At 41.6% G+C, this 27,803-nt stretch overlaps 1 protein-coding gene across 1 annotated transcript; it reads left to right on the top strand.

The window, feature by feature from the left end:
* Positions 1-400: 400 nt before the first annotated feature.
* On the top strand, positions 401-27,078 carry ctnnbl1 (catenin, beta like 1). Its single transcript, XM_058410807.1, has 16 exons — positions 401-542; positions 1,174-1,356; positions 1,441-1,547; positions 1,623-1,767; positions 2,335-2,427; positions 3,629-3,722; positions 6,387-6,478; positions 7,099-7,171; positions 8,587-8,645; positions 9,372-9,520; positions 10,663-10,844; positions 17,668-17,765; positions 18,156-18,236; positions 21,055-21,192; positions 21,594-21,666; positions 26,717-27,078. The coding sequence occupies exons 1-16, from the start codon at positions 513-515 to the stop codon at positions 26,803-26,805; spliced, it is 1,686 nt and encodes a 561-aa protein (XP_058266790.1). The 5' UTR covers positions 401-512; the 3' UTR covers positions 26,806-27,078.
* The last annotated feature ends 725 nt before the right edge of the window (positions 27,079-27,803 follow it).

Raw genomic sequence — 27,803 nt, 5'->3', positions numbered from 1 at the left:
CCAGTTTCCTCCCACTGTCCAAAAACATGTACATTAGGTTGATTGGTAGTTCTAAATTGCCCGTGAGTGTGAGTACATTACAATTAGTATAGAGTATGAGTGTGTGTGGTTGTCTGTCTGTATGTGGCCCTGTGATGGACTGGCGACCCTTTCACCCAATGTGTGCTGGGATAGGACCCTAATTAGGAATAAAGTGGGTAAGAAAATAAATGGATGGATGTTTGTTATTAGATTTCTTAGCTTTCTGTAGGACACAAAATATAAAAAATAAGTAATATGAAACAATAAATAAGAGTTTAAAGGTTCATAAATTAATTCAGGAACGTTTTCTTTTTTTTCTTCATTTGTGCTGTTTCCCATCCGAGACTGAAGATGTCGCTGCTGCGCCAAACGTTTGTCTGCGCCACAATACACAGAGGAAGAAATAAACTTTGCAGTTCGCTCACTGTTCTGCTAATATAAAACCCCTTGAATAAGACGTTCTGTGGTGTCAATTCAGTTCTTAAAAAACTATGGACGTCGGTGAGCTGCTGAATTATCAGGTAAAAATATGTTAAACACACCTTAATTGTGATACAGTCTCTTTTTTCTCTAGATTTTACAGGCGAGTTATTATGCTAACATGCATTCCAGCTAACAACAACACGGCCGAATCCAAAATGGCGCAGTACTTACTACAAAAGGGCACTCATTTTGGTGTTCCGTTATGGATTTTTTAGTGTCTAGTGCACTACTTAGTCCTTTTGGCTCTATTTGGGATTCAGCCAGCATCCAGCATGGCTTGCTCTGTTGTTAAAACATCATCAAAACCGCCTAAATATTTAAGTTAAAGCTAAACAGCATGCAAAGGTATTAATAACGCTGGTTATTATTTTGTGATAATTGTTTGTAATTGTGCAGTTTAATTGTAATTTAAATAAAAATGACTATGAGTGATGAATCAATGGCTGGAACTATTATTTTTTATTTGCACATAATTTTGCACAATATTTTTACTAGAAAGAAATGAGTATTGACCATCATGAATATGTGTACAAGTCAGAAGCCCTCCTAACATTTGTGAAAGTGTTTTTTTTATTATTATTTACTTATATATTTGTTTAATCAACATTTTATTGTTATTTTATTTTATACTTCCTGACTGCGTCTTTAACCGATTCTGGTCCCTGACAGCCCGAGAGAGGAGGCAAGCGGTCGAGGGAGGAAGGCGGCTCTGAGGAGACTCGGGTAAAGAAGATATCGACCAGGGAGCCTCCCAGACCCGCGGCGCCGATCCCAGAACCCGAGCCGGACGATCCAGAGGACAGAGAGAGGATCTTGGAGAAGCTGATGGACCAGGACGAGGTGGACCCTGAGGTGCTCCATCATAACATTGAGTTGAATGTTGCTGATGAATGTTGTTGCATGTCATACTACAGTGTGTCTCTGTCTCTGTAACAGGGGGAGCCAGTGGACGAGAGCATGGTGAAGAAAATGATCCTGACCTTTGAGAAGAGGTCGTACAAAAACCAGGAGCTCCGGATTAAATTCCCAGACAATCCGGAGAAGTGAGTTAACACTAAACATCAGGTGTTCTGGTGCGTTTGAGTGTGTCCGTTTCTGACCAGAACGTCTTCCTGTAGGTTCATGGAGTCTGAGCTGGACCTGAATGACATCATCCAGGAGATGCACGTGATCACCACCATCCCTGAGCTGTATCACCTGCTGGTGGAGCTGAATGCTGTGCACTCTCTGCTCAGCCTGCTGAGCCACGAAAACACTGATATCCTCATGCACATATGCACACACACACCTGTATTTTATGATGCAGATTTGGGGTTAAAGCACTGGATTCAGGGTTCATGGAGCAGGTAAAAGGTTTAGGAGTTAAAGGAGAAGGTGTAAGGCTAGGGGGCAGATGTGGGTCAAAGGAGTAGATGTGAGTTAAAAGTGCAGATTTCGGGTTAAAGGGGCATGTGGGAGAGGGCAGATGTGGTGTTAAAGGGATGGGAGGTGGATTTAAGGAGCAGATGTGGATTAAAGGGGTAGATCTGGAGTGAAGGGGCCAGTTTTGGTTAAAGGGGAAAATTTTTTTTCGATGAGGGTTAGATGGGGCAGGTGGGGGTTAGAGAGGGTAGATGTAGCACACAGATACCAATCTGCAGCATTTGTATGCTGTTCAGGAGATGGGTCAGGAAGCAGGATGAAGTCCTAAAGAATTTTAAAAATCTTTTGATGCACAGTGTGGAACACTTTTTATTTAACCCTATGACAAGTCAGTCAATTAGCAAAGTAAATATATTCAGTAAGTTCTGTGCAGAACCTGGTGGTTCTCCTTAACCAAGAACACATATCGCCATCGCAGTGGTGGACCTGCTGCAGGAGCTCACAGATGTGGATACACTCAACGAGAGCGAGGAAGGAGCCGAGGTCCTCATTGACGCCCTGGTGAGGAGATGAACATCATCTACACTCTTCTTAAAAAAAAAATTGAGCTTTCTTTTTAAGTGTCCACTGAAAATCACTGTAGATTTTGAATCTTGATGAGCACCGCCCCTTGTGGGTGTGTTATGCTCTGTGGTAAACAGGGTGTTTCCTATATATATATATATATATATATATATATATATATATATATATATATATATATATATATATATATATATATATATATATATATATATATATATAATACATACATACATACATACACACACACACATTTTCTTTTTGTTTGGGGTTTATTCATGTTATAATTATTTAACCTTGATATTTTTTAAGATACTGTGACATTTCGATGTGTCTCCAAGCTCCTGTGAGATTAAAGAAATTGCAGTGAAGCCAAACCACTCGAGTCAAGATCTTAAAAGCCTGAACGCTGTCCAAAAACAGAAAACCAATTTCCTCCACTCTTCAATTTCAGTGCAATTTAATAACCATTAGAGATTGATCAGCGTTTCTAGGTTGGGAGCTGGTGTCGTGTGTGTGTGTAATGACATTTAGAAGAAGCAGAAGCGCTGATCGGAGCACGGCGGGAGAAAATCAGCCCTCTCTCGGAGCAGGAGTGAGAGACGACGTGTCACTGTGGCATTTCTGATTTGTGGAGGCGCTGATGCAGAGGAGGGAGATTGGACAGGAAATTGGCTCTGTGATAGGAGCTGAGTTTTGTGTTTAATTTTTAAACACAGAAGCGCTTTATTTTCTCAGGAGTGCTCCGAGTCAATTGCATTTCTCATCTATTTTATTCTGTGGACAATAAAACGGCGACAGAGCGTAGCCCAGGGCTTTAATATCCGCAAAAAGCTTCCGGTGTTTAAAAAAAAAATCTTTGTGATGCTTTTATCATTTAATAAGCGTTTACCAGTGGCACATTCAAGCAATATGTGCGAAAGTGTAATTTAATTATAACTGAAAGCTACAGAATGTCTTATTTTCTGGCTGAGCCGAAGCGTGTGGGCGTGTCAGATCGCACAATGATTGACAGCGGCATCTCTAAGGCAGCATAAACAAACACTGTATATATTTTCTTCACATACATAAAGTGTCAGCTCTGGATATAGTGTGTGCTGAACGGTTTGTGTCATTTGTTTTCTTTGAATGTGATTCCTGAAGTCGTTAATTCATTAGTTAATTCATTATTTTTTTGAAGCTGGAGGGCCAGGTGGTGGCGCTGATGGTGCAGAACATGGAGCGGTTAGACGAGACGGTGAAAGAAGAAGCAGACGGCGTTCACAACACGCTAGGTACAACACAACCGCTGTCATTAAGACGGAAAGACTTTCAAGACACTGGCTGATTTGTTTATAATATTGGAGAGAAGTGTGTATTTAAGCTCTGATCCCAGATCAGTTCTAGCTCTCTCTTATCTTAAGAACTGATCAGTTTTAGTTATTTGAGTTTTTCTTTTGAACAGCAATAACATGTCCCATAGGACACGACATGATGGACATGAACATGTCTCTTTCTTCTCTGTAATTTTTTTCTTCCCCATTTCTATCCATCTGTCATCCTTTAATCCCACTCTCCGTCTTTCTCTGGGGGGTTGTGGTACCTGAGTGTTGCAGGAAACCCTGCTGCTCTGTGTCTTACATTCCTCTCTCTGTCTTCATCTTTCCTCACCTCTCCCTCTCTCTTTTGCCTGCCTGCTGCTGTGTGATTCAGTTATCAGGTGTCTCAGATTCTGACACACACAGAGACCTCACAGAGAAGTCATAGAGCATGCAGCTATGTTCTATCCATCTTCTCTCTTCCACTGTGAATCTTTCTCTTTTTCTTTTCTTTTGGATATCTCCCTGTGCATGTCATGCCCTGGAAGGAGGTGTGGCCTTAGCAGCTCTCAGTCTCACTGAAAAGGCCCTCTGTACCTGTCAGTCTCACTGAAAAGGGACGTGGCCTCTGTACCCATCAGTCTCATTGAAGGAGGTGTGGCCTCTATACCTGTCAGTCTCACTGAAGGAGGTGTGGCCTCTGTATTTGTCAGTTTTACTGAAAAGTGGTTTGTGCCCTCTGTACCTCTCAGCCTCACTGAAGGAGGTGTGGCCTCTGCACCTGTCAGTCTCATTGAAAGAGGTGTGGCCTCTGTACCTGTGCGTCTCATTGAAGGAGGCATGCCCTCTGTACCTCTCAGTCTCACTGAAGGAGTTGTGGCCTCTGTACTTCTCATTCTCACTGAAGGAGGCGTGGCCTCTGTACCTCTCAGTCTCACTGAAGGAGGCGTGGCCTCTGTACTTCTCATTCTCACTGAAGGAGGCGTGGCCTCTGTACCTCTCAGTCTCACTGAAGGAGGCGTGGCCTCTGTACCTCTCAGTCTCACTGAAGGAGGCGTGGCCTCTGTACCTCTCAGTCTCACTGAAGGAGGCGTGGCCTCTGTACCTCTCAGTCTCACTGAAGGAGGCGTGGCCTTATACTTTCTTTCCTCCAGGTTTAGGGTGTGTAAAGGCACACTAATATTTTAATAATATAATTTAATTTGCTTATTATATGAATATAATTTAATTACAGTGTAAATTTAGACACCATACTGTGATTCCCAATTAAAACCTTTCACATACCTGCAACATATAATACAATTCAATTGGAACTATTCAGGCAGTATTTCATTACTCTGTGTGAAATCTGCTCTACTCATTAAACTCCAAATCAGCGGACATTAAAGTGCCTTAAATGCATTTTTAATACATTATATACTTGATTACTTTTTAAGAATCAAATCTCAGGATTAGAGATGCACCCACCCACTACACACACACACACACACACACACACACATACACACACGTACACACACAGGCTTTTATAAAAAGTGCTTGTAGCACATGGTTTTATTTTCCTCCTGAAGAACATCTACAGAAAGCTAATCTCCAGACCTCCAGCTGTTTTCAGGCGAACGTTCCTGCACTCATCCGTTTTTGTTTGTTTCTGTGGCACCAATTCGGTGAGTCTGATTTCCACAAACTGGGTCAGAGCTGTGGAGGAGTGAGAGTATGTGTGAGTGTGTGTGTATGTGTGGGTGGGTGGATGTGGTGATTTCAGCAAGTGGTTTTCAGCAACACCAGCCTTTAATGTTTAATGTTCAGCTGGAGAAAAAGAAAAAGCCCTGAATGTGCTACACTCACACACACAAGCTCGCACTATTCTCACGGCTTTATCCTCTCAGCAGTGTGAATGTAATCTGTCACCCACCATGCAGCGTACACACACACACTGATGCCTGAAGAGCTGCTCCTGTGTTTCACAGCAGTGTGCATTTCATGTGTGTCTTAGAAATTGGCTGCTGTTTAATGGGACAAATTATTCTGGACCTGAATTTCCACAATGCTGTAAATTCTCGTAGGAAGTGCATTAGTTCACGCTCAAAGGAGCTTTATTTCACACAGTTGACTATACTAAAATAGATAAGAAATAATACAGGATGTGAAATTCTGGGAAATCGGATGGGGTTCTGTAGCTAGCTAGTTCCATGTGATGAAGAGTACAGTACAGTCAGTGTTCTTGATTTATCAAGCTAATCTGTATGTATGATGATTTAATCTAAAGCAGGTAATCCTTTAAAGGTAAGAAGTAATGAGCCTTGGCCACCCATGATGACCATGTCGCGGGTTCACCACTGTTCCTTCTTTGGACCACTTTTGATAGATACTGACCACTGCAGACCGGGAACACCCCACAATAGCTGCAGTTTTGGAGATGCTCTGATCCAGTCATCTAGCCATCACAATTTGGCCCTTGTCAAACTCGCTCAAATCCTTACGCTTGTCCATTTTTCCTGCTTCTAACACATCAACTTTGAGGACAAAATGCTCACTTGCTGCTTCATATATCCCACCCACTAACAATGTTAGTGTTAGTTTATTTGTCGCTTAACTTCTGGGTTCTTCTGAATAACCTCAGCGTATGTTCTGTTGCAGCCGTGGTGGAGAACATGGCTGAGTTCAAACCGGGGCTGTGCACTGAAGCCGCTCAGCAGGGACTCATTCAGTGGCTCCTCAAGAGGATTAAGGTACGAGAGCAGATGAGTGTTGAACATAATGCTGTCTGTAACCTTATACTCAGTGCTTGAATCTGTTCTGATTCATATATTCTGTCTTAGTGTAGTCTCTAGATAATTATTGGAACTTGGCTCTAGGAATAAACCCCTCCATGTTGCGCTGTTTAAGGAAAGTAATTAAAGCTTGCAGAAAGTAATTGAAGTTGGTGTTACTGTTACCACATAAAGTTGATTTATTTTCCATTAACACCAGTGTTTTTTGTTCCACTTGCACCACAGCAGTTCACCAAAAGTTTATTAAAGAATAATTATATTTTATCCATTTATAGTTGCTTTAAGCAAGTTCCTGTTCTCACTCCTCACATTATAGCAGCTATAAATACCTGTTCCCTTTTTTCACCAGCCTTTTCATTCTCTTTGCACGAATAATAAAATCCCTTACAAATAAAATCATTAAACAGTCAAACAGCAGCGTCATGCTGGTCTCAGCTCGATTTAATTACAGGTGCTCAATGAACAGGAGCCGGATTAGCTCGGCGAACATGGAGGAAAATGCAGATAAAGCAAAAATAATGAAAATGTAGTTAAAAGTTAAGATTATGTGTTTAAATATGCTTCTCTTTATCACGCAGGCCAAGATGCCGTTCGACGCTAACAAGCTGTACTGCAGCGAGATCCTGGCCATTGTTCTCCAGAACAATGACAGTGAGTCCGAAAACCTCAGCTCTTAATCTTTAACCTCCATTATGTGCAAATTTTTAAAAAATAATTGCGTAAATGTTTACAACATCATTAGAGTTTTATTTGTGAGTAAACAGCATGACCGCTAGAATCTCTAGTCATACAGAGGTCAGAGGTTAGCGAGCGAGCTTATCTTATTAGCGCTAACACCAAGACTCGTGCTTATTGTGTTATGCTAGCTGGCTAAAAACACACCCAGAAACAACTTTATAGCAATCTATAAAAATGGAAAAATCTCATCATCTTAATATAATGATGAAGTGTTCATGCTAATTCATCCCTTCAATTTTGAATGTAAATAAATGTTTACTAATTATAGAATTTTTTTTATGTAGAAAACAAATGAAATGCTTTCAGATTCATCCCAGAGTTTGTCTTAGCATTAGCATTTACCTCAGGATTTTGCTTCAGAAAAGCTTGCTGCCACTTTAAGCTGATGTTGTCATGGTAACGGCTACAGGAGCTTTTGGAGACCTTTACTGAGTGAACATACTGATATAGCGGCTAGTTTTCGTCTGTCACCAAAATGTCCAACAGCCTAAAATCACATTTTGCCCTTTAACGTACACAGGTGTAGAAAGAAAAGGGATGATGGTGAGGAAGGTCGTTTACATCGTTAAATCAAATTCATCTGGAATTTTTCAGTTGCTAATTAAAGGTTTGCAGCTGAGTTTCATCATGTGCTCCTGTGTGGCTGTAATGAAGCGAGTTACTCAGAATACAGTGTGTCACTCTCAGGTTTGATGATTTTAGTGTGTGTGTGTACATGGTGATATAAAGTTCTAGTTATTACACAGTGCACCTGTGTTTTTCGCACTTCCTCACCATTCCTGTACCTTTTCTCTCTACGTATGTGTTCATTTCTTTTTCACCAATTCTATCGCTTTTTTTTTTTCTTGTTTCTTTTTTTAGTTTCAATTTTTTAACATTTAATGTGTAATATAATGATAAATGTAAAAGTTTGCATAACTTGAGAATTCAGTTTCCTTAATGAAGCAGGTCTATGAAGAAGGTGGGGCCTCTTTTTTATATTAAAGTGAAGGAGGCGTGGCCTACACGCCTATTAGGTTTGAAGGAGGTGTGGCCTCCATCATGGTTTCTGTGTCATATGTCATGAAGGAGGTATGGCTTGTGTGTTTGTCTTAGTGAAGGTGGCATGGCCTCCGACTGTTTTGGTGAAGGAGGCGTGGCCTATGTATTTGTGATGGTATAGGAGGCGTGGCTGCTGAGCCATTAAGTGAAGGAGGTATGGCCTGTGTATTTGTCTTAGTGAATGAGGCTTGGCCTTTATGCTTCAACGTCTCTCTCCCTCTCTCTCTCTCTCTCTCTCTCTCTCTCTCTTTCTTTCTTTCTTTCTCTCTCCCTCTCCCCCCCCCCAGGCACCAGAGAGCTTTTAGGTGAGATGGACGGTATTGATGTGCTCCTGCAGCAGCTCTCAGTAAGTTATCTCTCCTTTGCATGTGTGTCTGTGTCTTTCTCTCTCAACCCTAGTAGATTCAGAACGGTCTCTCTTTCCTGTATTAACACACACACACACACATGCATGTGCATGTACACATATGTATTGCCCAAGGCTACTGCTCTCCATACATCCATCCAATTCTCAGTAGAGACTCCAGACCCACTGGCGTGAATAAGCTGTAGCTTTTGGCAACAAAGACGATGTAAAAGGACTACAATAATTCAATCATTTTACACTCAAACTGCATCTCTGACCCCTAACAAAAAAGCATTCACCTGACCCCATTTGAGATGGCATACACAAAGTGACAAACCTATTTCTACAGGAATAACCGTGTATTCAGTGATCAGAAAACACGCATGTTATAAACACCTCAGTCTTAAGACTGCTGTTTCATTTTCTATTATTGTGTTCCTGAACTTTACTGGTAGGAATTAAGGGATCAAACATGCAAAATTATGATTCTTGGCATTCTATTATGTCCAGTATGCACCAGGATAATTTTTTATCTGTTTATAGTTACATTTAATGATGTCTTTGAAATAACTTTGATAGAGCAACTAGTGCTAATGTGCTATTATGTTGTTATTAATCTGCAATTAACGTGTATTTAATGGTGTATTAGGCTGTAAGAAAAGTGTGGCGTTGTAATAATGTAATCAGTATGTTATTAAGCTGTAATAACATGTTGCTGCGCTTCAGGTGTTCAAGAGGCATAACCCTTCCACGCCGGAGGAGCAGGAGATGATGGAGAATCTGTTTGACGCGCTCTGCTCCTGCCTCATGTTGCCGGCCAACCGTGACCGCTTCCTCAAGGGGGAGGGGCTTCAGCTGATGAACCTCATGCTCAGGTTTGTGATTCAAGTGTGTGCGGTTATTTAGCTACGTTTTATGTAACTGCTAAGATTTTTATTCTAATCACAGGTGATAAATTATTACTTTTTTTTTTTTTTTACCTGCACGTGAGAGAATTATTGTACAGGACATGAAAATGGACGGTGTAAAATAAATCGTAGTGACACTTGATGAAAAACGGGAAGTGAAATTGTTAAGCCGTGGCGTGACTGCTGTTTCTTGTCGTCTGTCTCGTCTGGATTTAGACGTTCATTGCAGGTGAGCTGGGATTCCAGCATCCTTCAAACAGCTTTCTGCTTCACAAATCTCATCACACACACACACGCACACACACGTTCACACTTGCACACTTTCCTCACCTCCCCCAATCTTGACACCTGAACCGTTTTTGCTGTGAGCTCGATAAACAGCACTTTTCATCATCTCCGGATGAGGAGAGTGGCAGCATGACGGACAGCTACATTTCCCAGAGTGCCGTTCTGCTTGTCGCAGAGTTCCGATACGCCAATGTTTGTGCTGTGGGATCTCGCTGGACCTTAAAACTATTGATCACATTTGCTTTGTTATAATGCATGGAACTGATTTATTATTTCCTCCGGTTTGAAATACAGGAGATGAATCAGTTACAAGGACAAAGTGCATGTAGTAGATTATGTATAAGTAGCTGCCAGGGAGGTTGTAGGGTTTTTTTTTGTTTGTTTTTTTTACTTTTCCTACAGCTGTAGTAATAATGCAGTACAGCCACTGCATCCCTTTCTGCTTTTATGTGGATGCTTTTGTCCTAATTGAACAGTTTATTATGCATATATATAGAATTTCATTAAATTTGTCACTCAGGAGCTCTCTTTTCACAGTTATTGTGTAAATGCTCCTGTACTGAATTTTAATAATTGACATGAATGGCAGATTTTGAACTATAAACCTTTTGTTTAAATGAACAGCTTTGTTATTCAACGGTTTGTTAAACTGCGCTTTGCAGTAGTCCAGATAAAGAAAGATAAAATGATGATATATGTGATGTTATCTGGAGCAAATATTATTTCTCCAGGACTGAGTGCATGAAATGAGTTAATTGCTGCAAGTGAAGTGTTTTATATAATCTCATGTTTCATTGTGTTTCATATCATTGTGTGTGTAGGGAAAAGAAGTTGTCTCGCACCAGCGCTCTCAAGGTCCTTGATCACAGCATGATCGGCCCTGAAGGCACCGATAACTGTCACAAGTTTGTTGACATCCTCGGACTTCGCACCATTTTCCCGCTGTTCATGAAGACGCCGAAGAAGATGAGGAAAACTGGAGTGTCAGACAAGGAGCATGAAGGTATTCTGTAATTTCCTCCTCATCTTTCTCACCTTGTTCCAAAGATGTGGTCTCAGTTTTAATCAGCTTCAGTAGAGGGGGTGTGGTTACTGTGCTTAACAGACACAGTAGAGGTGGCCTCTGCTTAACAGTTAAGGTGAGGAGGCGTGGCCTCTGTGCAAGTAGAGCATGCATGGGGTCCTCTGTCTTCAACATTCCCAGAAAATTAGTTGTGGTCTGTGTGCTTAACAGTCTCAGTAAAGTAGATAAGGAGGCGTGGCCTCTGTGCTTAACATTCTAATTAGAGAAGATGAGGAGGAGCGGCCTCTGTGCTTGTCAGTATCAATAAAGGAGGCGTGGCCTCTGTTCTTCACAGTCTCAGTAGAAGAGATGAGGAGGTGTGGCCTCAGTGCTTATCAGTATCAATGAAGGAGGTGTGGCCTGTGTGCTTAATACTCTCAGTAGAGGAGATGATGAGGCGTGGCCTCAGTGCTTGTCAGTATCAGTGAAGGAGGTGTGGCCTCTGTGCTTGATTGGTTGTGTGAGATATCAGTTCATAACTACATTCAAATCATAATTGAATGATTTTTGTCCTCTTCATTTCTGTGAGTATTTTCAGCTACTGTTGCTGAAAGTGTAAGATTTAAAGAAAAAAATGTAACGAGGCAACAGGAAAAGATTTAATAGTGGAACAGAGGAACAGGATGTGCATAAAAGCATAACACCAAAGTGTTAAGCTATAACTGTCAATTAAGAATAAAAGAGATTTCTATGAATAATATTTAATTTTACATCTATTTATTTATTAGTAGTAGCAAGAATTTTTAGAAAACTTATAACAAGGTATGTTTATTTCTAACCATCTTGGTTTCTTTGCCACAATTTTCCATCACTGTTGCATTGTGGGGCACATTACACAACACGCTTGTCATCTGAATGTCATCAGTGCACTGGAAATATCCGTGTCCATCACATCCTACCTACTACACACTGCTCGTGTATGGGGATAGTATGAGTCGTGTGCATTTGCGAGTCCTCGGCTAGTCGGAAAGCCGTAAGAAGGGGGCGGGGCTGCTAACTCATTAATTAATCAGTAATGATCCTTAATACAAAGAGCGTTTGGAAGTCACTGAAAAGCGGCACACTCTCTAGTGAATGATGAATAGGTTTCTGAAATACACACGCCAGCGCACGGAGGGATCACCAGCCCAAATTAACGTCTGTGACGAGCTCGTTAAGAAAAATTCAGTGTCTAATAACAGCCCTGACAGGGAACAGCTCCAGCACAGGGACACAGACTCACCTGAAGAGGTAGATGTTTGCGTGACTGCAGGAAACTGGGAACATTTGTTACATCATGAGACATGCTTCATTCTCACGCAGCTGTAATTGCTGAGAAACTGTCTGAAAAGGAAATGAGAAATTGTGTATGTTGTCTCTGCATGCCGTAAATTTAAATTGTGTGCAGTGAACAGAGAGCTTTCACCGTGTCCTAACGAGGTGCGCTATTTTAGGAAGTGAGACATGAAGCCTGGAGATGGAGAGAGAGAGAGCAAGCGAGAGAGAGAGTGCAGGTGAAGTAGTGTTGATTGTGTTGTTTGTGTTTTTCTATGAGTGAGTGATGTCCCACGTGGGGTTGAATTTTGGGAACCTGGGCTCTGACAGGAGCAGTTTTAGTCGCCTAATGATGCGTCTGTTGTAATACAGAAGCAAATGAACACCTCCACACAATCGTTAAACCAGAATATGAGTCCCAGTGGGACGCTTATTTCCTTTCTCCCACGTTTAAAAACATTCCAGCTCTACCGCTGAGACGGTTGGCTGGAACGTTCTGGAAAGATTTCGATTTTAATACCTGCCTCAATCACGTTTCCGAGCCCTGTTTAGCTCCTAGCTCTCCTATTGCGCAGTATGCCTCCAGGGTCTTGAATGCTTGTTTCTGATTGGTCAGAAGGTCATTCTATAGAAATACATGACTGTGCGGTTACATTTTTGTTTCTATAGTAACATATTGTTCAAGGGTACTCATATCTCAGTTGTGTATTCGGAAGGAAAGTCCGAAAGCTGTGACTTTAGGACAGGTTAGTTTTCACAGGAAGTAGCTTGTTTTGCCAAAAATGTTAAATATATATAAAGCGTAAACATATCTACTTTTATAGATGTCATTTTTTACTTTACTTAAAATAATCGTTGCGATATTGATGTGTTATAAGAGGAATAAACCACGTCTTGGTGCATGTTCAGAAATGTCCGTTAGTTCATGTTAATTTCTTATTTAGAGGACTTTAGGTTTGTTGTGATTTTTTTTTGAAGGAATCGTTATTTCCATATACAGCTAGATTTAGCTACCATCCAGTTCTTGATCATTTTTAGAGGAAGTGACGTAGCCAAAGATCACGAATGTGTAGAAATAAGAGACACAAGAGAAATAAGAGTAAGTTAATGTTTCCATCAGCATTCCAAATAATAAAACCAAGCGGTACATGATGCCGACATCACGCACGTGTCTGTACGAGCCTCCAGCGTGTCACTGTGTGCTGCTCAGCCATGCCGCTGCTCTGTTTGGGAGCTGACTGGAGGCAGGGTGTAGGGAACATCTGCTCGTACGTGACAAATGAAGCATGCGGTTTAGCCACAGCGGAAAAGGTAGGTGTGCAAACATGTTATGAGAAACAACTGGTAGAATACAAATGAGCATAAGGCCAGCATATGCAAGGATATGAAAGGAAATAAACATAAATATATACGAGTTGTAATAAGATATGAGATATAAACATGTGGTGTAAAAGTTAACGCTTAAAGAAAATTGAATTTGAGAATTTGAATGCTGTGAAACATCACTGCGGTGTCATTTAAAAAAAAAATCCAGTCGGACTGTCCCTCAGTGTATGTATATATTTAGCTAAAAGTTTGGGATTTTTTTTTTTTTTATGTCGTCTTGACATGTTTTGGAGTTTAGCTTTAAGGTAATTTGTCTCTTTCACACAACAGGCAGTAGGCATTAATCTACAATTTACAATCTAGTCACAGTCCCACTGTTCAGCTGATGCCTCATTACTCCATTGCGTAAACATGGGGAAAATGTAACAAATGGCATGAGATTAGCGCAAATGTTGTGAATGAGAGAAAGATGGCTGATGTGTGATTTCAACCCCACACCCACAACATTAACTTGCCATTAGAGATTATCACGCTAAATGGAGAAGGAAAATTGCTTGGGCTTTTTGACTCATTCCCTTTGGACTTGCAGTGAAATAGACTGGTATTAGTGCTAATAATTGGCGTAAATGGCACAGAGAAAGCTTGGTTAATCATGTCCATATCCCTTAATCAAGACTCAGAATGTTTTCTTATTTGAGCAGGAAATGGATTGGCAATTTCTGAATCTCTGTGAAGCTTATGGTAATTGATTTTTTTTTTTCTTTCTTCCTTCTTTCTTTTTTTAAATGAGGATTATCATCAGCATTCTCATTATGTTTGCAAGCACAAGCTGTGTGAGGCGATTATGGTTTTTGAATCGGAGAGTGTAGCGAGGCATTTCTTTAAACCCCTGTTGGTCCAGTACACATCAATGCCTCCAGTGTTCCTCTTCGTCATCAATCAAACATTCCACAGAGATAAAATCAGCTTGGTTTTATTGTGAAAACAAACCTAGTGGAATATGATTAGTGCTAGAAACTAGAATGGAAAGGATTCTATTGGTGGTGGCAATAAAGATGGGAAGGTTCTGATGATTCAGAGCCATTTGTTGGAAAGGATTCAGTTGGTTTTATTTAACAGAATGGAATGATTTCAAAGGATCCACTGTCTCCAGTGTGGATGGAAAGAAATGGCTTTGGACCCAAGAATAGAAAGAATCCGATTGGTTCTGTTAATCAAGATTAAGAAGATCTGATTTGATTTCTACTCAAAGTTGGAAATTAAGGCAACTGGTTTCTTCAGCCAGAATAGATAGGATATGATGTGGTTGATTCTGGGTCTGTGGGAATAAAAAAATTGCTGGAATAGTGTCAGGGATCATGAAGGAAATTAAGTATTTGTTTATAGACTCAATGATGTAATGTGTATGGAGCCATGCTGGCAGCTTGGAACCAGGTTAGAAAGGGTCTGGTATTTGAAATTGTTTCCAAGTTTCCAGAATGGAAATGATCCAGTTGATTCTGGGTGCATGCGATCAGATTGCATCCAGGAGGGAAAGGATCCTACTGGATTTAGTTACTAGAATGGACCATTGTGGCTCTTGATAGTAGGATAGGAAGAATGTCAATTCTGTTGGATGAAAAGGATCTGTTGGCTTCCATTAGAAAGATGGAAAAATTCTTAGTTCTAGTCCCAAGTTTGGAAAGGATCCAGCTACCTTGCCCTGTGTATTTAGCAAGAACATCCACACCAGCTTTGATGCTGATTGTCAATGCTTTCCATCTATACAGCTGTACCAGTTCTGGCCAGTCTTCGTAAGTCTCGGCATTGCCAGGATTTGGATCTGCCATATTCCAAAACTAAGCTGCCATCTTTGGAAAAGGTATGCTGCACTACTGTATTGGTGTTGATCTGAAAAGGCTTTGGTCTGATCATAACTGAGTGTGGATAGACGTTAAAGACCCAGACATGCTTGGTTCCCACCCCCAAGATTGATTCAGAACCCAGCAGGTGATGGGATCTTATTGGTGCCAGGACTCCGGGTGGAAATTGCGTTTTGGTTCTGGAACCAAAGATAGAAAGTGCGTGTGTAGAACCAGGATGGAAATGATCTTATTGGTTTAGAGCCAGAAATTGGTTTTGGTTACCAGGATGGCATGATTCTTGTTGGTTCAGGGCCCAGGATTGGAAATGATCACATTGGATCCTTGAACCAAGATGAAAAGTACTTCTGTTTGGTTCTGTACTTTGGATTTGGATTTGGATTTGTTTGGTTTTAGAAACCAGGATTGAAAGAAATGGTGGTGACTATGATTGTTTCCAAACCCCAAATAAAAAGGATTATTAAGAAGAATTATTATATAAGAAGCATGAAGAAAAGGTTCTGTTTGGTTTTGGACTCAATGTTGAAAATAGTGCAATTTCACTTCATTCTGGTTTTTGAGAGCAAGGATTTAAATCGTTTTAACACACACACAAGGATGGAAAGGATCATGTTGCTTTCTGGCAGAAGAATGGAAAAAAAGTCATATGTGTTCCGGCATGACGGTAAAAAAAATTCTAATTGGTTCCAGCTAGGAGGTTGAAAGCCACCTGACGGGCAGTGATAGGATTCGGCATGGGCTTGTTCATCAGAATTTCCATTCCCAGAGATAGCAGTCCATCATGAAGCGTCTGTCACCAATCAGAACTGGTTTTATTATCCATGCAGGCTTCCACTTACAGCGAATTTGACCTTGTTCTCATTGGTAGAGGCTCAGTAACAAGCAGACATTAGGATAAAAATAACTGGAAGGAACAGAAACGAGTGAACAGTAAGAGAGAAGGTGGGAGCAGAAGGAAAGAGTGAGGCTTGCTGCTTAACAACACTCATATTAACACACCACTCCTGCATAATCCTTTATCTCTATTAAGGTCCTTTTGTTTTTTTTCCTCTTTAACTCAAGCTCGCTATCATAATTTCAGCTAATGGCCTCTCTGCCTGTTGCCACGGTGACCTGGAGGAAGATGTTCCTTTATTCCACTTCATTGTTGCTGCATTCTTCAACCTCTTTCTTTTTACCAGAGCAGCGTTCAGGAGAACCATCCATACCTCCTTCCCTTCTACTTTTTGTAGTGCATGTGTGTTCTGGTGGTGACCTCCATTGTTCTACTCATCCACTCCTTCACTCCTCCATTATTCCACTTCTTGACTCCTCGATTCCTCCACTGCTTCACTCGTCCACTCCTCTGTTTGACCTGAGAGGAAATCAGATTGCCGAATAAGCACTGTTCCTGCTTGCTAATTCTTCTCAGCCCTTTCCTTCCTGCTGAGATTAGTCTGCCTAATCAATGTGTAAAGTATTTAAATGATGTTAAGGAGGTGACACTCACTGTGCCGTGTGCTCTTGTGAGTTCTTCTTGCTTGTACACACCAAACAAACCAACCAAACACGCTTTAAGATTGGTTTACGCTAACCAGGAAAGGAAGTGGAAGCATTCCGTCTCTATGGTATAATTCCAGTGTTTGTAAGCTTTTCGTTTTTAGAGTTGAGTGTACCAACACGTTGATTTTGACCTCATGACGGCTTGTTAACGAGCTGCCGAGCCGGGGTCTCTTGTAGGACCAAATATTTTCCAACCTCAGTGTAATGAGTGGAACAGCAAGGATGTTTTTTTCATGTAAAAAACCTTCATGTTACATTGATGCTGTACAAAATATCGATGGTGTTTATCTGTACTGAACTGAATCATGTGTTTTAACAGCACACACTTCCTCTCTTCGAGCCTCATTAGACTGGGAGAATCTCCGCTCTCACCACTCACACGCGCTAATGAAGACCGATTGACACCGTTTGCCACTTATCTAAATATCCTACAGCTTTAAAAATCCTAGCAGTCCCGAACACACCGTGCTAATTGTTTAGTGTCTTAACAAATTATACCTGATATTGATTTTGATGTGTTCTGTGTTATCAACCCTATAATAAGCACACACTTGGATTAATGTGTGTTAAGGGAATCACGATATAGCCTTCACTCTTTTTCAACCGAGTGTGGAAAGAATGGAGCAGTGGGGATTAAAGGGAGAAGAAAGAAAAGGACAGAAATTTAAGAATGAAAAACACATTCTCAGACATTTTGGTTTGGACGGAGTCAGAAAACCACTTCTAAATGATGATACAACTTTTTGACAGTCTTGTGGTTTCTTCTTCTCTTCCACCAGAACATGTGTGCTCCATCCTATCGTCCATGCTGAGGAACCTGAAGGGGCAGCAGAGGAGCCGTCTGCTGAGCAAGTTCACCGAGAACGACTGTGAGAAGGTAAACTTTATAGACCCTGTATTGTTGATTGTTGTATAAACTTTGAACACAACTGAATTTAAAACGTTGAAAGGAAAGCTCATTATAAAGTGAACTACAAGGTTTTAGCTTTATCAAGATGTATGGTAACACTAATGGGACAAACACTAAACTACACAGCAGCAGACCGCAGTCCTGTGTGTGTGTCCTGTGTCCTGTCCTGTGTGTGTGTGTCCTGTGTGTGTGTCCTGTGCATTCTGTCTACTGTGTGTGGTGTTGGTGTACTGTGACCACTGTGAGTACTATGAGCGTGTGTCCTGCATGTGTGTGTGTACTACCTTTACACATGCCTGCTCACACATATAGATTTGCACAGATAGACACTGTCATGTCTTTTCCTTTTTTCTGAAGGTGGACAGACTCATGGAGCTGCATTTTAAGTACCTGGAAGCCGTTCAGCTTGCAGACAGGAGGATTGATGGAGAGAAACACGTAAGAACACACACATACACAGACACACACACACTCTTTGACTCTCTAACCCTTTGCCTGACCTTGCTGAGCTCTTATCTGTGCCGATATTTCTGATCAGACTGATGAGAAGGAAGATTTCACATCACTCAGGAGCGTTACCTTCACAACAGCTTCTCCCTCTACCTGTTCTTCATCACACAGTTCTGTTCTCTGGCTCTCGCTCTCTCTCTCTCTCTCTCTCTCTCTCTCTCACACGCACACACGCACACACACACAGGACAGGTTGTTGTGACTGTTTTCTTTGGAAATTTCCATCATCACTGTGAAAAGGGCACAGTGACCATGATGTGAGAGAGAGAGAAAGGACAGAGGAGGAAACGCAGGAGATGGAGAAAAATAAGAACCCAAACAGAGCAATGACCTTAACCTCCATCTTTAAAGTCTGAGCTTCTGTCTGTCTGTCTCAGTATTCTTCTAACAGCAGCTCTAATAACTATTCCCAGAATTGGCATCTCAGTAGATGTTCAGTGATGAAATGCTCAGAATGTTCCGGATCAGTCAGTGACGCTGCTTTACTCTCCTCACTGATGCATTACTGCACACCAGCAGTAAAATCACACAGCATCTTCGTCATTTCCTTGTGTGTTTTATGAAATTTTGGACTACGTGCGTCTGTAGGGAAAGTGCTGATGGATGGATTTTCGGTTCGGAGACAAAGAGAAGCGTTGCGCGATGGCGTTTTCCTACCGTGGCATTAAACACCTGCCTCTTCCTCCACACAGTGACGCAACCTCACTCCACGTCCCCTCGGGTTTCTCTCTCACACTTTCTTTTCCTTCTTCTTCCAGTAATGAGTGTGTGTGTGTGTGTGTGTGTGTGTGTGTGTGTGTGTTTGTCACTCATAAACATCATGTGATCCCAGCAGCCCATTAAAAGCTCAAATGAAGATCTTTATTTTTTTTAATTGAACTCTTGGTCTCCTGAGAAGAAAAATGATACCTGTCTCAGACTTGTACACGTTACGTGTGTGTTTAATATGTCTGAACGCTCTATACGCTATAAATCACCTATGCATGAATGTCCTTGTTCTGCTACGTTATCGTTAAGTCTTTTTTTTTTCCCTCTTGACATAATTATAATAAAATAAATCAGACCTGGTTTGAGGTGAGGGGAAGGACCTCTGTGGAAGGATGACGTATCGTACTCATCGCTAGAGACATGCTCTCAGTCTGATCAAGAATAAGGGAAAAAATAACAAAGTGAGTTTTGATCTTAGGCTTGTGTGTAAGCATCATCTAAGCTCTTGGAGTAGCAGTCTGAAGGGAATGTGACAGCTGCAGTTTATGCATTCGGTAATTGTAGCAATTGACATCGGCTTCCCTCCTGGGAACAGCAACCTTTCCAGGCGGAAATATTGTGTGTGTGTGTGTGTGTGTGTGAGAGAGAGAGAGAGAGAGAGAGAGAGAGAGGAAGAGAGAGGGGAGAGAGAGTGAATGTGTGTGGTGGGGGGGTGAGAGAGAGAGAGAGTGTGTGTGTGTGTGTGTGTAGGAGAGAGAGCGAGAGAGTGTATGTGTGTAAGACAGTGAGAGGCTAACTGAGTGTGTGTGTGTGTGTGAGGGAGAGCCGCTGAAGCATGGCGTCACAAACAAGGTGCACGCATGCTGCTGAACACAGCGAGCCGCTCAGCGCAGCAGGAGAGACAGCGCAGCGTTTCAGTCTGTCTGCTTTACTTCACTAAACACTGTGTGTGTGTGTGTGGTGAAAGCAGGGCCATTATATGCAGTGCTCTGCACTAGCACCGAGGCTTGTGACAGCAGTTTCTTCTCACTAATACAGAGCTGCTCGTTCTGAAGGAAACCGATGAAATCGCTAAAACGTGCGTCGCAACCAAGTTGTTAGAGGCAATTATTTTCAATTCCCTGTGACAGTAGGAGAATAACACAACATAAACAAGTTGGTGCAAAGCAACTCTGATGACTAAAAAAAATATCTGTATAGAGTGATCTACAACACAGCAGTACAATCAGCATTAAACTTGTGGTTTATTACGTATCTATAAAGTGTTTAAGTAGCATTAGTCTGCGCCATTTCCTTTCCCTTTCTCAGTGAAACTGGTTAAACACTCCATATCGATATGTCCGAGGAAAATAATCCCTGAGATGAAGCACAGTTTCTGAAACAGAAAGATGATTTATTCCTCACTTAAATAACCATGACGTTACATGCTACACAAAGTCCTGAAGATTTGAAGAGAAGAAACTTCCCTGACTGCCTCGCGGCATTATTATCGTTATAATGTCGAGCATCAGGTCTACGAGTCCATGCAAATGAGCTGTTACTGTAGAAAGCGTGAGGTAATAAGAACGAGCGTGTTAATATCAACCTGTGATTTGAATCCGAGTCTCTGTGACAGATTGTGGATTAAAGAAACCCACCATTTCTTTAGAACCTCACAAACACCCCACGCCGATGCAGACTTGCGTTCTAACGTGCCGCCGGTGCAGCTGTGTAATTTAAATCAGCTGGACGTCAGTCAGGAGAGCCGAGGTTCTCCGAGTCTGTTAATACGGCCGAGCGCTTTCGTGCATGTAGCCGCTTCGCTTTGGCGGCTGCAAACTTTCTAATGGTGATGAATTTGAGTTTAGAGAGTATTGACAGTGCTCAGGTATCGATGCTGGGACTAAGTGCTTAAGATTGATGAGTATTGGTGCAGGAGTGTATATGAGTGATGGAGTCCCTCCATACCATTAAGTCCTAAACTGACTGATTTACACACTGATCAGTAACGACGCCGCTGAATGCTAAAAGTCTCTTTGCTCTGTGTGTGTGTGTGCAGGATATGGTGCGGCGCGGTGAGATCCTGGATGACTCCATGGAGGATGAATTTTACCTGCGACGTTTAGACGCCGGTCTTTTTGTCCTCCAGCTGCTCAGCTATATCATGGTGGAGGTCAGCAGTGCAGGAATTCCACAGGTACATGCAAATCAGAAAAATTAAAAACAATATTTTCATATCCGAGCATGTCTTTGAGAGCATTTTATTCTTATACCACAACAGTATTAAAAATATAATCATACAAAGCGCTGACAGTAGAGTTTACTTGCATGGATTAAGATCCAAAAGACAATTGAAATAGAAAAAAATTAACACGTCCTTAAAGAAATCCTCATCATATCAGTGATTGTTAATGATGTAAGAGTGCATAGGTTGCTATAGAAATGATAATGTACATAGCAAGGCATTAATATAATCTACTGTCAGAGCTACTGCTGCTGTAGAAATTTAGGCAGCATCTGCTGACCAATCAGAATCTAGAATTCAAGAGCACTCTGTTTAAGTCTGTATTGTAATTCGGTGCATTAATATTTTCACAGCTGCAGCAGAGAGTACATCAAATCCTGAACATGAGGGGTGGCTCGGTTAAGATGGTGCGGCACATCATGAGAGGTGAGCTAGTGACATCATCGCTCCTCATCACTTTTAAAGCCTCCAGAACCCTTGCAATTGATCCATGGGTCAGGGTCAGTACACAGTGCACGTCTGCGTTCTCCTCGTTCATGCCGAAGCATCACAGCTGGTCACGCTTCAGAATGAATCATATATTGCGAATAATCAGCCATGCTGATCACAGCGGCGAGCGTGCCATTTGAAGTAATTAAGCCCCCCATTTGAGCGCATGTCCTCAGAAGCCCTGCTCTTTCTGCAGCGAGTGCGCTCAGACAGGCTGGTCATAAATGATTAATCACACCACAATGCTCACATCTGTATGTTTGACTCTGAAATTGCTGGCTGAGAAGGCCAGCTAAATGTCTTTACTGGTCCATCCATGCCGCTGTGAATGCGAGCGGTCTTATTAGCATAAACTCAGAACACCTTTTGAAGCGAACTGCATGACAGGGTCCAGTTCATTAACAACAAAAAAAAACCAATGGCGCTTTTATATTTCAGGCAAAGTTCTTACCGCAGACCATCAGTTTTCATATTCAGATGCAGGCATTAAATGAAACAGAGATAAGTGGGGTTTTTTTTGTTGTTGTTGGTTTTTCCCCCCCTTTTCCATTTTTGCTCATTTGTTGCTCCAAGTTTATATATCACAGAGAGGAGATGGATAAAAATCTGGCCTGAACAGCATGGTACAGTCTTTAAATACTTGGTGTTTCCAGATGAGTAACTGAATACTTGTTGCCACATTATTATTTATGTTTCTTAAATTCTTTCCACAATTTTTATGCTAGAATATTGACGTGTGACGGTGCCAATCTTCACCACATTTCTGTTACATAACATACTGTACTATTGGTCGATTTAGACCATAGACCTGTCTGAACCCGTTTTGGACCAATGGGCTGGTCTGAACCCGTTTTGGAACATGGGCTGGTCTGAACCCGTTTTGGACCAATGGGCTGGTCTGAACCCGTTTTGGAACATGGGCTGGTCTGAACCCGTTTTGGACCAATGGGCTGGTCTGAACCCGTTTTGGAACATGGGCTGGTCTGAGCCCTTAATTTGTGGTCCATGTCGTTGAATGGCCTGATCTTTGCAATTCCTGCAGCTTATATTAATATTTTTAATTAGATTCACTTTTATGTTTTTTTTCTGAATGAGGGTCCATTCTGGATATAAAGTTGTGTGGTCTTTTGACACACCTGGTACCACCAAACTCCCTCACTTAACCAGTCAAATTGAATGGGACCCGTGGCTATCAATTTTCAAGATCAGATTAGACGGTACCTTTCAGTCCTACCACATTAGAGTGAATCTTCCTGTTTCCTCCTGTCATCAAAAGCCAGCAAATGAGAGAGGAATAAAAAAAAAACGATCCTCAGCCTTGAGCTCAGAATTCTAACATTTTATTTTGACCTTGTCCATTAGTGCTGAAAGCCGAGCTACCTTAAAACGTGTCCTTACATATGCCTTCATTTTCTTTGTACCTTTGGTAGATTTCAGATCTACCAATATTATGTAAGGTGCAATTTTCATAAAACCGTCAAGAACGTTTTAATAAACACTTTTCAATAAATGCAAAAGGCATTTCTTTTGCCTCCCTTTCTTTTGGAGAGCAGCTTGTGTGTGGGAGGCTCGCCGTGGAATTGCTGCCACCTCTGTGATAAATTGAAATTTTCTGCTGTGGGTTTGTAGCAGCTGTGGCCTTGAGCAGGCCTGCGGAGAGAAAGCACTGCCAGGACCACACAGCACAGAGGTACCATAGAGCAGCAGCACTGCTGGCACTTTGCCCTCACTGTCGAGTTAAGAGTAGCAGCGGGGTGCATTATAGTCAAAGGTATACTTCAACCAAATGTGCTAACAGTGAAAGGAAGTCATTAAAGGGCAATTAGCTTTGCTCTGATTTGGTCAGGCTGAAAGGAAACAGGGTCATAGTGGATTTGCTTATTTATCTGTATTCATTTGGCAGATGTTTTTATCCGAAGTGATGCTCAAACAAGGTGGAAGCCAATCCGAGGACATAACCAAGTAATAGAGGGTTAAGAGCATTTGCTGAAGGTTCACTGATTTTCTGTCAGTCTTAAGAGAGTTCTGATCACTAGCACACAAAAAACACCTCTGGAGCCTCACGTTCTGGGTAAATGTATGAAGGAAAGTCAAAGCAACTGGTTTTAGTGATAGACTCTTAAGGGTTCTTCAGTTGTCCCTGTAGAGTAGCCTTAAAGGGTCTATGTGGAAATATGTCCTAACAAAAAGGGTTGAAATACTGTTTAGAAGCTGATAAACTTTTATTATCCAATGAACCCTAAAGAATTATTTATTTATTTTTTTGTTGTTGTTGTTGATGCTTCTGAGACAGTTCCAAGATAAGGTTCCAGATAACGGATCCATGCAAATATTCGACAGAAAATTTACTATTCGATAGTTCATTATTCCTTTATACAGGTCCATTGCAAAGTTCCATTTAAAAGCCATAACATCGGTTCCATTCAGCTGTTCCATACCAAGGTTCCTGTTGACTGTTCCCTACTAAAACTCCATTCGATTGTTCCACTACGAGGTTCCTTTTGACAAAGACTCTATACCAAATCCTTCCATTCCACAGTTTCACGTCAAGCGTCCTTTTGACAAAGACTCTATACCAAACGTCCATTTGACGGTTGAACTGAACATGGTTTCTCCAACAATACCATGGAAAGGTTCTGTTTGAAGAGGTTCCTGTGGAAATCTTCCATTCCACAGTTTCACACCAAGGTTCCGTTTGACGTTTCCATACTGAGGATCCATTCAACAGTTCCACACCTAGTCGTGTTTGATGGACTTCATTCGACAGTTGCCACAGATTTTGGAATAGCTAAAAATTTCTTTAATTCCCAAGCTTCTGATCAATTTCCAAATTTCATAATTCCAAAATTTTGCCTCACCGTCACTCTAACTGAGGAATATTTCAGTTGAGGATAATGTTCTTTAAATCATGGTGATTATCACAAGCCATGAGATAAGATGAAGTTGATTATTGTGACATGACATCACAGCCCAGTCCCTCGTTCTTTTGTTTGTTCCTCTGTTATGAGTGCTGATTGCAGGAGCACTGTTCGTCTGGTCAGCATGCTGTCAGTGTGATTGGGGTTTTTTTCAGGCTGGATTTCATCAAGCAGCATGTCGTGGGTCAAGTGTACAGCCCCAGCCACTGACCCATCAAATACACCCGCTGATTTCTTTTTTTTTTTTCCCCTTTCTTTCTCCTTTTTTCCCCCTCGTCTTCCAGCTCCAGCTTTTCTTTACCATGCCACAGTGAGCAGTGATCCTCACACACACAGCTCAAACCCTGAGCTTCCCTTCTACCAGATGTTTTAGATGATTGAGGTTGAGCTTTGTTGATATATAGGGATACGTTGGTATTTTTTTCTCAGCTCGTGTGGATTTTAGTCCCTGCAGCTTTTTTAAAACCCAGCCAGCACTTATTACAACAAATTTATTGTTAATCAAGTCATCAGTCCCATAGCACTTCCTCTGTGTAATCAAATGTGTAACTAGGACAAAAGAGGAATCGCGCCACGCTGTTGCTGCAGAGATTAGGAATTTAATTAGCTTGTGCCGAAGCAAAAGTCGCGGGCCTTTTCGGCTCATTTCGTGCAGATTCACAGCAGGAGGTTCGCTGCCTGGCTCGGGCTTCCTGCATCAACGAGCTCACTCGCCCTTGATAAGAGTTTCACGTACACCGATATTCGGCTGTTCCTCGCCGTGATCTGCGTGTGTAATTGTGTGTGTGTGAGAGACAGAGAGAGAGAGAGAGAGAGAGAGAGAGAGGGGATATGCAAGTTTGCTGTACCTCTTAGCACAAACAGGGATTATCCTCCTCACCGCTATTTATGCTGTATGCAAATAGCATCTGATTCAAGGCTGGCTGTGTGTGCGTGTGTGTGTGTCTCATGCCCTTTAGCATCCCTGGCTTTCTTCTTCTTTTAGCTCTTACTTTTTTTAAACAGGTTTGATGCTAGCCTTGCCGCTGAGTCGTGATGAGGCTAAAAGAATAATCCATGCCTGCGTTTTCCCCTGAACCCTTTTCCCCTGTGTAGTGTGTGGCATGTGTAGTGTGGCACATGTGTGTAGTTGTGTGTGAGTGTGGAACACTGTCAGTCTCTATGAAGCAGAAGCAGGTGTGGCCTATCAACCGGTCAGTACTAGTATAAAAAGAGGCATGGCCTCTGTATCCATCAGTCTAAATATAGGATAAGGAGGTGTGGACTATCTACGTGTCAGTAGGAGGCATGGATTCTGTACATCAATCCCCGTGAAGGAGACATTTTTATACATTAGAGTCTATTTATTTTTTTAATTCCTATATTATATCACTTAATCCTGCATTTGTGAAAATGTGTATACACATAAACACACACACACCCACCCCTACTAAGTGCCTTGAAGAGAGAATAAGAACAGAGAGAGCAGTAAGTGGACAGGAAAGAGGTGATTTGCTGAGTGTGTGTCAGAGAGAACACAGTATTAATAGTGTTCAGATAGAGCAGGTGAAGTGCTGAAAGTATGTGTGTGTGTGTGTGTGTGTGTGTATTTCCACAGGTACAGATTGAAGTGCTGCAGCACTTAATCGTATTTGGCCTTTTAAAGCAGAGCTCTTAGTCTCCACTCGTCCAGTCTGTGTGAAACTGCAGACTGAAGCCTTTTTCCTCCATGCTTGTGTGTGTGTGTGTGTGTGTGTGTGTGTGTGTGTGTGTGTGTGTGTGCGCACTTATAAGCACCTAGACTCTGACAGCGTGAGCATAACTGTGCATATTTCAAATGATGGACTACACAGCGCTCCCTCACTCGGTGCGTCCGAGCGCCTTCACGCCATTTTGAACCAATAAATAAATAATAAGCGTTGTACTTTCAGACTGCACGTCACTTTGTAGTAATATACTGCTCCTATACAGAAGCTCATAAAGTGGCCAATTACGTGATAAATTGGTGTCGCAGCACATATCAGAGGTTGAAAAAAGCACTTCTTGTTTGTAAACCTCAGACTGTATCACATTTGTTTCCTGTTTTGCAGAATACGCAGAGAACATCGGCGACGGCAAGAACGAGGAGTACAGGCTGAGCGAGCAGAAAAGGATCTTGGAGCTTCTCGAGGATTTCTGAATGTCCAATCGGATCACGGATCCGAACACCAGTGACTGCTCTCTGATTTCTCTGTAAATAACATGTTCGATCGGTTCACGTCGTGACCAGCGGCTGGCGTTTGGGCGAAGTGTTTTCCATCAGCAAGAGGGTCGAGTTACACGTTAAGTTCAACCCTGCACCGCGTTTCTGTTGTTTATTTGCTATAAAGCACGTTTTTGTACACACGTCATTTTTAAACTGTGAGAAGAGAAAGTGAAATGATGTAATTAAAATTTTCTTTGTCGTGTCTGAGTCTGTGTTCATGCCGGTGTGATAATGTAAGCATCCATCTTTAAGCTGTGTTCATCTCAAACCTTTAAGTTCCATGTTCAAAACCAAATAACTAAATCAAAAAATCCTCCTTGTCTCGCTGGCCTGTGATGTCACCCTGATGTGAATAAAAAAGACAATGGAGCGACTGGTGGAGCCGGACACACAGACGAACGTCTCATTTCACTTCACACTTCCTGGGAATGTGGCTCTTTGTTTCCATGGAGACTCCACAAAGTGTTTATTATTTCCTTGTGACCTATTAATAACACTTTATATAAATAGAATACTTAAAATAAACTGTCATAATGCGTTCACAAGGCCTTCGTTATACCTAATTACTTATAAGGAGGAATTATTTTATCAGAGTTTCTGGATCATCAACATCATCAGAAGATAAATGAGGCAGGTTCTAGAGCGATATTGTTTTTTTTACGGGTTTGTGCGTTTGAGAGGATTGTATAGATAAAGCTCAAGGCTAAGAGAGGAGAAAAACACGAGCAAGAACAGACATGTGAACATCATGAGTGAACGGTTTGAGAAATCACATTCCACTAAATTCATCCTGATAAAAAAACATCACTGAAAAATTAAACATAATCCCTTGACCATGAATTCTAAGTAGTGCTCATGACATATTATAACACCATCAATGCCAAAGCAACCCAGCTCACTTTTGACTAACGCCACGTGAGAGACCTGTCTAC

This window comes from Hemibagrus wyckioides, linkage group LG15, assembly GCF_019097595.1.
Source record: "Hemibagrus wyckioides isolate EC202008001 linkage group LG15, SWU_Hwy_1.0, whole genome shotgun sequence".
Lineage (NCBI taxonomy): Eukaryota > Metazoa > Chordata > Actinopteri > Siluriformes > Bagridae > Hemibagrus > Hemibagrus wyckioides.
The sequence above is the reverse complement of the archived record's forward strand: the minus strand, read 5'-3'. Positions and strand labels throughout refer to the sequence as shown.